The sequence below is a fragment of the Pseudoliparis swirei genome, chromosome 23 (assembly GCF_029220125.1).
Source record: "Pseudoliparis swirei isolate HS2019 ecotype Mariana Trench chromosome 23, NWPU_hadal_v1, whole genome shotgun sequence".
In the NCBI taxonomy this organism is placed as follows: Eukaryota; Metazoa; Chordata; class Actinopteri; order Perciformes; family Liparidae; genus Pseudoliparis; species Pseudoliparis swirei.
This window is the reverse complement of record NC_079410.1, coordinates 184,980-197,007: the sequence shown is the minus strand read 5'-3', so window position 1 is coordinate 197,007 and position 12,028 is coordinate 184,980. Positions and strand designations below refer to the sequence as shown.

The following is a 12,028-nucleotide window of genomic DNA, read 5'->3' as shown; positions in this document are numbered from 1 at the left end:
AGTGGTTCTCCACTGGTCCGGGGTAGTGGTTCTCCACTGGTCAGTTGCAGTGGTTCTCCACTGGTCTTGGGAAGTGGTTCTCCACTGGTCTTGGGCAGTGGTTCTCCACTGATCTAGGGCAGTGGTTCTCCACTGGTCTTGGGCAGTGGTTCTCTACTGGTCTTGGGCAGTGGTTTTCCACTGGTCTTGGGTAGTGGTTCTCCACTGCTCTGGAGCAGTCATTCTCCACTGGTTTTGGGAAGTGGTTCTCCACTGGTCCGGGGTAGTGGTTCTCCACTGGTCTTGGGAAGTGGTTCTCCACTGGTCTTGTGCAGTGGTTCTCCACTGGTCTTGGGCAGTGGTTCTCCACTGGTCTTGGGAAGTGGTTCTCCACTGATCTAGAGCAATGGTCCTCTACTTTTCTGGGGAAGTGGTTCTCCACTGCTCTTGGGCAGTGGTTCTCCACTGGTCTCGGGCAGTGGTTCTCCATTGATCTAGGACAGTGGTTCTCCACTGGTCTTGGGAAGTGGTTCTCCACTTCTCTGAAGTAGTGGTTCTCCACTGGTCCGGGGTAGTGGTTCTCCACTGGTCAGTTGCAGTGGTTCTCCACTGGTCTTGGGAAGTGGTTCTCCACTGGTCTTGGGCAGTGGAAACTGATTGGGGGCAGTGGTTCTCCACTGGTCTGGGGCAGTTGAGAACCACTGGTCAATGGCGGTGGTGCTCCACTGATCTAGGGCAATAGTCCTCTACTTTCCCGGGGAAGTGGTTCTCCACTGGTCTTGGGCAGTGGTTCGCCACTGGTCTCGGGAAGTGGTTCTCCACTTATCTGGGGCAGTAGTTCTCCACTGGTCTTGGGCAGTGGTTCTCCACTGGTCTCGGGCAGTGGTTCTCCATTGACCTAGGACAGTGGTTCTCCACTGGTTTGGGGAAGTGGTTCTTCACTTGTCTTGGGAAGTGGTTCTCCACTGGTCCGGGGTAGTGGTTCTCCACTGGTCAGTTGCAGTGGTTCTCCACTGGTCTTGGGAAGTGGTTCTCCAATGGTCTTGGGCAGTGGAAACTGATTGGGGGCAGTGGTTCTCCACTGGTCTGGGGCAGTTGAGAACCACTGGTCAATGGCGGTGGTGCTCCACTGATCTAGGGCAATAGTCCTCTACTTTCCCGGGGAAGTGGTTCTCCACTGGTCTTGGGCAGTGGTTCGCCACTGGTCTTGGGAAGTGGTTCTCCACTTATCTGGGGCAGTAGTTCTCCACTGGTCTTGGGCAGTGGTTCTCCGCTGGTCTGGGGCAGTGGTTCTCCACTGGTTTTGGGAAGTGGTTCTCCACTGGTCAGTTGCAGTGGTTCTCCACTGGTCTTGGGAAGTGGTTCTCCACTGATCTAGGGCAGTGGTTCTCCACTGGTCTTGGGCATTGGTTCTCTACTGGTCTTGGGCAGTGGTTTTCCACTGGTCTTGGGTAGTGGTTCTCCACTGCTCTGGAGCAGTCATTCTCCACTGGTTTTGGGAAGTGGTTCTCCACTGGTCTGGGGTAGTGGTTCTCCACTGGTCTTGGGAATTGGTTCTCCACTGCTGTGGAGCAGTGGTTCTCCACTGGTCTTGGGAAGTGGTTCTCCACTGGTCTTGGGAAGTGGTTCTCCACTGATCTAGAGCAATGGTCCTCTACTTTTCTGGGGAAGTGGTTCTCCACTGCTCTTGGGCAGTGGTTCTCCACTGATCTGGGGCAGTGGTTCTCCACTGGTCTCGGGCAGTGGTTCTCCATTGATCTAGGACAGTGGTTCTCCACTGGTCTTGGGAAGTGGTTCTCCACTGGTCTTGGGAAGTGGTTCTCCACTGATCTGGGGCAGTGGTTCTCCACTGGTTTTGGGAAGTGGTTCTCCACTGGTCCGGGGTAGTGGTTCTCCACTGCTCTGCGGCAGTGGTTCTACACTGGTCTTGGGCAATGGTTCTCCACTGCTCCGGAGCAGTGGTTCTCCACTGGTCTTGGGAAGTGGTTCTCCACTGGTCATGAAAAAGATCAAAATCTTCATGAATCGCATGAAATTTGGTGGGATGATTGGTTATTATCCGGGGACCGTTTGATTACATTTTGGGATCGATCGGGTCAAAGGTCAAGGTCAAGGTCATGAAAAGGTCAAGATCTTCTTTTTACCACAGCGCAGTCAATTTATATCCAATTGGCTTGCAACTAATGCCAAAATGTTCATAATTCAATGCCCAATCTTGTGATATGCGAAGGTATCCGCTCTACCGAGTGCCTGTTCTAGTTATTCTTAAAGCAATGCCCCTTCATGCCATAAAACAATCTATATTATCCACTGTGTTTTGTTATTCTAGATTGTTCTCATCACTGAACCCATTAAAGGACTAAAATCTACAATCGATACATATCCAATTAACAACTATTGTGTGTGCATCCAAAGTCTGAAATAGCTGCTTCCTTTTAACTGGTAGTAAACTGGTAATAAACTGGTAGTAAACTGGTAATGAACTAGTAGTAAACTGGTAATAAACTTGTATTAAACTGGTAATAAATAAACCAACTACGCCACTGCCCTGTTGAGACTCCGCCCACTCCTCCTCTCTACCTCCATCTGCCTGATGGATCGTGGAGGTCTCAATCGTGGAATATGCCTACTACCAACTATTCATACACTGTCATATTCATTGAATGTATTTTAACTCTAAATCTGTCCTTCTGTACACATTACATCTATTGCACCTGTCCATCCTGGAGAGGGATCTTCCTCTGTTGCTCTCCTGAAGGTTTCTTCCCTTTTTTCACCCTGAAGGGTTATTTGGGAGTTTTTCCTGGTCCGATGTGAGGTTTTGGGGCAGGGATGTCTGTGTACAGATTGTAAAGCACTCCGAGACAAATTTGTAATTTGTGAAATTGGGCTATACAAATAAACTGAATTGAATAAACTGGTATTAAACTGGTAATAAACTGGTAGTAAACCGGTAATAAACTGGTATTAAACTGGTAATAACTGGTATTAAACTGGTAATAAACTGATAAAATCTTTATTCAAACCAGCAAATAGTAGGGAATCTAAAGTGGATTAATGCACCATTTAAGATTAGCTAAAAACTGCAGTAACCAGCTATCCAAGAATAGTATATTATTACATAAAATGTACAGAATTTTTTTTCCAATTAAAATGACACTATATATTTGAGAGCCGTTTAAAAAAAGATTTCAACAGGAGCCAATGGGCTTGGAGCTGAATGACAGGGGACATCATCGTTGTTGTTTTTTGTGAGATTTGTTGACCACCAAACAAAGGACACCAGCCTTATCATTTCATACATGAAACTTTCGAGTTTCAGGGTGGAGTATAAGATGAGTACACAGCATCACTACATGAATCTCCAAAGACAATTTTGATTCATCAACACATTTTAATCACACAGAACAGTTTGTATTAATTTATTATGTTACTTTTTTACAGTAGCAACAGGAAAACAAGAATGTCCCTCTCTAAACTGTTTTTGACAGGACAAGTGACACTAAGTGTTCACACACACACACACAAACACAGGTCAACCTTCTGATTAGTAGCTCTGATCTCATATATTTGATTATTAAATTCTGTACAATTGTGTTGTAATGAGAGAGATGTGAGACGGGGGCAACAAAGACAAAGAGAGCTTGTGTTCAGTGATGGACTTTCAGTTCAAGGCCGTTTTCAGGGGATGTCGGCCCCTCCAGGTGCATTGTGGGATGCACTGGGAGGAAATGCTCCGTGAGGGGGGAGGGGCAGCGAAGTTACCACATGTAGGAGTCGTCATATCTGTGGAAGAACACAAGGAAGTATGTATAAGTACTCAATATCTATAAGGATTCTGTTACAGGTCACATGATGAATCCTTCAGCGTGGGGGGGGGGGGGGGGGGTGACCTTGATCTCTGGTCTGTGTCGCCACCGAACAGCAGCTCTGCAACCACATTCTCCTGAGTGGAACGCTTTCCATACCTGGGAGAGGGATAACCAGAGCAGTGTTGAGCCAGACTAGCAGCACATTGGACAACTATTGGATAGTAAGCTGGGAATTTTGGTTCAGATATACATTTTAAACCAGAAGATGAATCCAACTCACTTCACTGACTTTTTTTAATTTAGCGCCACCAGCAGGTCAGACCCTTTTCACTTATCCAGTGAAATATCTCAACATCAATTTGACTGGACTAGCATACAAGTTTATGCATTCACGGTTTCAAGAGGATGAATCCGAATAACTTTTTCATCCAGCTCACATTTTGTTATTTTCTCTTAACAACTTTTGGATGGATTGTCATGAACTTTTCAACATGTTCACAAGATGAATTTGTGATCCCTTCATATTTCAACTATTGCCACTATAAGGTCAAAATGTGATTTCCCCCCCCCCCCCAAAAAACTTTCAACTACATCTGAGAGGAAAAAAGTGTAACACAAGCGGGTATTCATTCAATAATCATAGTAACGTTTTCATTTGTGTATAATCCCCGGGAGCTAAGTACTGTCGTGTTTGTGTAAGCGTATATATATATATACATATATATATATATATACATATATATATATGTATATATGTATATATACATATATACATATATATATATACAGTAAGCTTGTATATCTGCATAGGGAGCAGTTCCTGTTCCACAGGGTCCGCCTTGTTGCACCTTCATGTTTCTTTAGAGCTAGATTATTTCAGACGTTGAAGGGAGCATGACTCGAGTTGATGATGACTATGCTCGGGAAAGTAATAAAATAATTGCGAGTAAAAAGCAGGTTAAACCTTTCTGTTTAAAACCTCGGCTCTTGGTGATCGCAGTACCCCACGGTGTGAATTTAAGCGAGTTTAGAGATATTGCGTTTTATCATTTGAGTTAAATCAAGTCAATGTGTCTTTTTGCCTTCTCATCTCTCTTCTATCCACCGTGTGTGTGTGTGTGTGTGTGTGTGTGTGTGTGTGTGTGTGTGTGTGTGTCCTCGATATTAGTTCACCTACCTTCCCTTTGACCCTAATGCTTCAATTTCACAGTCAGATTCTAAGTGTGTGCGTTCAACAGCTGATCTGGATGAGTCTCATCATTCTAACAATAAGGAAACCAAGAATGCTGCAAATGCAACCGTGTCTCAGCTGTCACATCAGGAGCTTTCCTCTCTGATTATGGCCCATCTGCACACATATAGCTCCCTGAGTCTGTCTGTCCCGATGCCTTCTCTCCATTTGACGACATTTACGTCTTAGGATGCACTGAGCACCTCTCTCCTCTCCTCTCCTCTCTCTCCTTGTGGATGAATTGTCATCTCTCCATCCCACATTACTCACTCTGCTTCCTCCCCGGAGTCCTTGTGACTTCACAATCTCATAGGGTCTATAGGCCTGATGCCCCCCCCCCCCCCCCACCCACCCACACACACACACACACACTTCCACTCTAACTGTCTAACCAATGGTCTCTAATGCATTAATCTTTATAATGTTTAAAATATATATATATATATATATATTAGGGCTGTCAATCGATTAAACAAAATTAACTAATTAATCGCACATTTTGAAATTCATTAATCGCGATTAATCGCAATTAAAAGTTAAAAGTTAAAAGTTCATTCTTTTTAAAGACCAAACTTCACACAGAGCTGTGTTTTCAAAGAGGCTCCTACATATACAGTGCCAGCGAGGTATTTAATATTGTGGATGATAAATTGTTTCTTCAGTGAAACATCAGATTAGTAAAAAAAAAGAAGTATATTGAGACCCCATTGGTCCTGTCATCTTTAACACTGAACAGCAGCAGAACCAGTGGCCTTGGTAAATTAATCGCATAGATTAACGCGTTAACGCTGACAGCCCTAATATATATATAGTTTGTGCTTCTCCGGTAATACCATTACATTTGAGTCACAAAAAGTTTTCATAAATAAATAAATACATGTCCATCTTTTTTTCCTCAACAAATTCATAAAGTAGTACTTCAAAGAATTTCCTTTAAAAATCTGCTCAACAAATCAACTGAAACTTTACAATTAGTACCTTCTTTCGCATAGAAATTATGAGGCAACTAGACATTTCTTAATTATCTTGAAGGGTCAAGTGTCAATGTGTTGAAATTATGTTAGAGAAATACTGACTTGTGGTGTAAAAATATTAGAATCAGGTTAAGAAATGCACAATTTGTAAGCATAAAAGATATACACTCCCGTTCAAAAGTTTGGGGTCATCCAGACAATTTCGTGTTTTCCATGAAAACTCACTTTTATTTATCAAATGAATTGAAAATTGAATAGAAAATATAGTCAAGACATTGACAAGGTTAGAAATAATGATTAATATTTGAAGTATTAATTGAGTTTTTCAAACTTCAAGCTCAAAGGAAGGCCAGTTGTATAGCTTATATCACCAGCATAACTGTTTTCAGCTGTGCTAACATAATTGCACAAGGGTTTTCTAATCAGATATTAGTCTTCTAAGGCGATTAGCAAACACAATGTACCATTAGAACACTGGAGTGATAGTTGATGGAAATGGGCTTCTATACACCTATGGAGATATTTCATTAGAAACCAGACGTTTCCACCTTGAATATTAATTTACCACATTAACAATGTATAGAGTGTATTTTTGATTAATGTTATCTTTATTGAAAAAACAGTGCTTTTCTTTGAAAAATAAAGACATTTCTAAGTGACCCCAAACTTTTGAACGGTAGTGTACTCCCGCAGGTTGCACTGTGAATGTGTCCATTTATACAATGCAGTATATAGTTATGCACCAAAGGCCCCTGACTACCCAGATCCATCAATTGTATCTGGAGTGCAGCCTTCAGCCATCGCTTTCCTAAGCACATTATTAGATACAGTCAACCCTTCACCATTAGTTACCGATATCATATATATGTCTTCATCTGCAACCCTCCAGTGAAATGTGAAAACCTTCTACCTAAACCAATTGACTTTTTATGGTGATTATGAGTCTTCTTTAAACCAACTATCGAAATATCAACCATCTATTTGGCTTTCATGAGAATAAGAAACTGATGGCTCATGAGCCAGACTGCTTCAACTAAATAAAATATAGCATCTGACAATTCCGTACGGCACCTCTTTATACCTGAGAGCAACAGGCCCCGCAAACTGAATTTGGGATTCTTTCTTGGGTCCATCTGTGCCAATTTGTATTGCTCTGGTCTTGTTGATTTGGAGGCCTGGAGGTTCTAGGAAGTGGCCACTAATCGAATCTACGGAGCTGTCGTGTGTGGAGGGAGGAGGAGGGGGGGGGGGGGGATCACACATCAACAGAGTTTTGGGTTTCAAGTGTGAGAAGGAAACTCATACAACTCAGTCCCCTGTAACGACTTGAATCTCACTAAATGTAATCTGGAATAGTGACGCCAATGGGAAGAAGTAAAAACAAGTCAAACTCTGTTCAGCTGCTTTTACATTACATTTAGCTGACTTACATAATCGAACGGGGATCGAACCGCCGGTCCTCTGATTGAAAGACGGACCTGTTAGGGTAAGGGTTCCTTCAATCTTTTTGGGGAAACCACATTTGGAGATAGATGCATCCCTGCGTCAATCTTCATAAAGACCCTCCATAACTTTAAAGGTGCATAATACGAGATTTGGGAGCATTTCGATTGCCCCTCCTCGGCCAGAGAGAGAGATGGAGAGATGTGTGTGTGTTGCGCATACCGCTGCCTGGTGATCAGATTGATGTAGTGTCTCAAGGCGGTGTAGTACTTGGCCAATTCCTCTGGGGCAGCATCTTCACCGGGGTTCTCAGGTTTGGGGGGGTAGGCGTCGACCAGTGTTCCCAGACACACCAGCACACACACCACTAAGGCCACCAGCACGGTCCACGGCTTCAGCATCACGGACATCTGGAGCGGGGCGGCAAGATGAAGATTAAGAGTTATGGAAGTTTTGAATTCACATCAGTACAATATTACCATGACCGTTTTGGCATTTATTTGATGAATAAATGCCATGGTTATTTCATTTGTTTTTTTATCAATTATTAATAGTTTCGTCAATTTTTATTTTGTATTATGTTGGTAAATTATTTTATATAAAGAACCTTATGCTTTTGATTGACTTATTGTCAGAAGGGTGTTTAGTTTCTGAGGAAGATAACACACATCAGTAAATTGGATGTTTTTCATGAAATTAACATAAATGCTACACATTTAAAGATGATTTAATATTGCAGCTTAATTTCCATTTGTGTACACTATGAGGCGGCAGTAATATTTGTTATTTAATTTGACAGCAATCATTATTGAATCATGGTTGTTGTCAATCATTTTAGATTAAACTCTTAATATGAATAAATAAAACACTTAATGGAAAAGGAAACTATACGAAGATCTCATAATGACTGACGAAAACATCAAATAGAAAAGAAAATGAAAAAATGAAATTGAATAAACACTTGCAAACTTACATATATATATATATATATATATATATATTGATAAAATATTAAATAGTTTTTACTTCTCAGGATGTATAAGTATAATTCCTCATTGTCTTTCTATAATCCTTGGGCAATAAGCAATACAGCCGAGATTAAGTTATTAAGAGATTAGTAATAATGAGCATCAAGGTGAACTTTATGGTTTTGCTGCTCGTTTATCTGTCATATTCAACATTGTTCGTCATGACATCTTTTGCTTCTCTCCATCCGGGGAGAGAGATCCTCTTCCGTTGCTGGAGGTTTCTTCCCTTTTTTCCCTGTGAAAGGTTTTTTTTTATTTTTGGGGGAAGTTTTTCCTGATCCAATGTGAGGTCAAAGGTCAGGGATGTCGTATGTGTACAGATTGTAAAGCCCTTTGAGGCAAATTTGTGATTCAGAATCCCCGCGGCGCTGTCCGTGGTGCTGAACTCAGTCCAGAAGCGCCTCGTGAAGGTGATACAAACACGACCTCCTGGACTTTTACCACGGGAAACGCACAATAATGAGAGTATAGCAACACGTGCATCGCAGAACACAAGAGTTCGTTGTTTTTTTTTAAGTGTCTATTTTTAAGATATTTTTGAAATTACAAATTGCACATTCTGATTATAGATGCAAAACTTATTATTTCAAACAATTATTTCGACTTTTACTTTTTATCATCTTTTTGGTCTGCTTTATTTCTAAAATATATTTTCTACAAAACCTTTCGATAGCAGGGTTTTTTTATTTTGAAAAGACTTGCTCATAGTAGTCTAAATGTGTCGTTATATTTGTCGGTCTTCATGTATTTCTCTACAACAAAAAACAGTAGCCTACTAATTATATAATAACGTTCCAATGCAATTTAACTTTGAATAAGAACTTCATATAAGAACCATTTAAAACTTGCCTTTTTCGTATTGGAATCAATAATAAAGGGTGCATGAATGAGAGTAAGAAGTGTGGAGACTTACTTTGAGAAGACTTTGAGGTGACAGAAGTTTGGAGGATTTGGTTTCTTCTCTCTCTCAGACCAGTTTGCGCTGCGGGTCTCTTGGTGTGAGGGGATTTATATAGTTTAGCGCCACCGGAGGAGGGAGGGGTTACATCATAGTGTCCGCGTCCTTTGGTGCACAGTGTGTGCGTGTCCATGTGTGTGAAGCAAAAGGGTGGGTGAAGAGGCAGAATGCGTCAGATGGTGATGGTGATGATGATGATGATGATGATGATGGAGATATTATGCATCATGCAGTCAGTCCTGTGTTTTTGATAGAGTTCACAGATGATATTTTGGGCCATGACACTCAAAAGCTGCATCAGTGGTAAAAAAAAAAGGAGAAAAAAAGTTAAATGTTCATCCAACTCAAACATCGTCCATCCAATGTCCTTTATAGCAGTGGTGCCCAACCACCGAGCCGCAGACCGGTACCAGTCCGTGGGTTCTTCTGCACCCGGCCGCACAGAAAGAATGAAAAAAAAAAAAAAAAAGTGATTTATGATCGCGGCCTGAAAGAGGTTTTATTTTGAAAAATGAACGGATAGGTTCGTCAGCGCGTCTGTCGCCTCTTGACGCTTGTCCCGGTCACGTGATACGTTACCCCAAAATGAAGTTACGTTGGTCCGCTCGATGCCTCGTTGATAGTGCCGTGATAACATTTAGGAAGGGGTTCCATTGGCATTTAATTTATTGTGTTGATGGTGCTGCTGCACTCTGTTGGCCCTCTAAAAAGAAAGATTATAAAACGAGAGAAGTTTGATGGTACAACCCTCCCTGCAAAATTAAGGCAAACATCTGAAAACTGGAATGGATATGGCATTCAACCAATTTGCAATAATCTACTCTGGCAAGACAGTCTTATAATAGAAGACTTTAGCATGTCACCGCAGCTTATTGCTCATCTTTAAGAGAGAACATTGCATATGCACAGATGTATTGAGCTATGTATTCCTTTTGCCCTCAGTAGGAGCAACTTATTTGAAGCTTCTTTAATGATAATAAGACAAAATGCATTTTCTGCTGCATTGGAATAGTGAAAGCTGAAACAGAAATAACAAAAGAGGTTGCGAAAAATACCGGAAAATACAAAAAAGGGAAATTACCCACTGTAAAAGTGGTGAAGTCCAAAAGCATTTAACTGAACTGATGAAAATCTCTATAGTTGAAATGTATCACTGGGAAGTTGAAAGTAAAACTGCATCTACACTGGGACTACAGATGAAAAATAGCCTCTTGGCTAACTCTGGCACATTTACTGAAATGTTTTTATTAATGTGCACTGTCCCTTATTAAATAAACTCATGAAAAAAAAGAAGAAAAAAAATCATCTCATCCTGAATTACAATCCAAGAAAAGCTGGAAGCTAAATGTTGTTACCGTGCAGTAAAAGTAGTAGAAAGACAGAAGAAATAAACACTTTTATTTACCCCCGTGAAGAAATTCTTCTTCTTCTGCTAAACCATTTCACAATCTGATGAAGAGAGTTTCTGTTCTTTAAAGAGAGGCCTCCAAACCATGACACCAAAGAAAAAGATACAATTTCAATAAATGCAGGATAAAACAAGTTCATTATGGATTTGTCAATGTGGGAATATGAAATATGACAGTTTCCTCAAACTAAACCAACGCTAGTGCCCCTTTTTTTACTTGGCTTCACAGTTTGCATAAAAATTCGGTTTTGGATCAATAACTGTCCCAAGATATTTGTAGGATTCCACACTGTCTGACCCTTAATAGATATGACCTCATGTTTTCGAAAATAATTTGTTATCATGTCTTTAGTTTTGCATATGTTTAATTGAAGATAATCTTTGAAGATTGTAAAGCCCTCTGAGGCAAATTCGTAATTTGTGATATTGGGCTATATAAAATAAAACGAATTGAATTGAAAAATGTTTTTAAGTCAACGACCATAGATGTTGTTAAGTCCGTGACTTTGATGTGCATTTATCGAGAAAAAAAAGCATTTTTCCACATCCTTTTAGTCTATATGAAAGTTTTGGTTTTCTTCCAGTTTGTAATTCAGTTCCTGAGTTTCATAAGTAAAATTAAAGGTATCAAAACAAACATAACTAGAATGGGCACTCAGTAGAGTGCATACCTTCGCATATCACAAGATTGGGCATTGAATTATGAACATTTTGGCATTAGTTGTATGCCAATTGGATAAAAATTGACCGTGCTATGGTAAAAAGAAGATGTTGACCTATCCATGTCCTTGACCTTTGACCCGATTGATCCCAAAATCCAATCAAATGGTCCCCGGATAATAACCAATCATCCCACCAAATTTCATGCGATTCAAGAAGATTTTGACCTTTTCATGACCTTGACCTTGACCTTTGACCCGATCGATCCCAAACTCTAATCAAATGGTCCCCGGATAATAACCAATCATCCCACCAAATTTCATGCGATTCGGTTTAAAACTTTTTTTGTTATGCGAATAACACGCATACAAATAAATAAATAAATACACGGCGATCAAAACATAACCTTCCGCATTTTCAATGCGAAGGTAAAAATGATTGAGGGCATTGGAAAACTCAGTATCTGAGTTGAAGCCTTCCAGAGCGACATGGATCCCTGTGGCCTGCTGTAGTTTTCATGATGGACCATGCTGAG

The 12,028-nt window shown here is 40.8% G+C and overlaps 1 protein-coding gene across 1 annotated transcript; it reads right to left on the bottom strand.

Moving 5' to 3' along the window:
- Window positions 1-3,706: 3,706 nt before the first annotated feature.
- Window positions 3,707-9,449, bottom strand: pyya (peptide YYa). Its single transcript, XM_056406336.1, has 4 exons — window positions 9,381-9,449; window positions 7,662-7,849; window positions 3,873-3,947; window positions 3,707-3,765 (listed from the first exon to the last, which is right to left on the bottom strand). Exons 2-4 carry the CDS (start codon window positions 7,847-7,849, stop codon window positions 3,741-3,743), a joined length of 288 nt encoding a protein of 95 aa, XP_056262311.1. The 5' UTR covers window positions 9,381-9,449; the 3' UTR covers window positions 3,707-3,740.
- Between the last annotated feature and the right edge of the window lie 2,579 nt (window positions 9,450-12,028).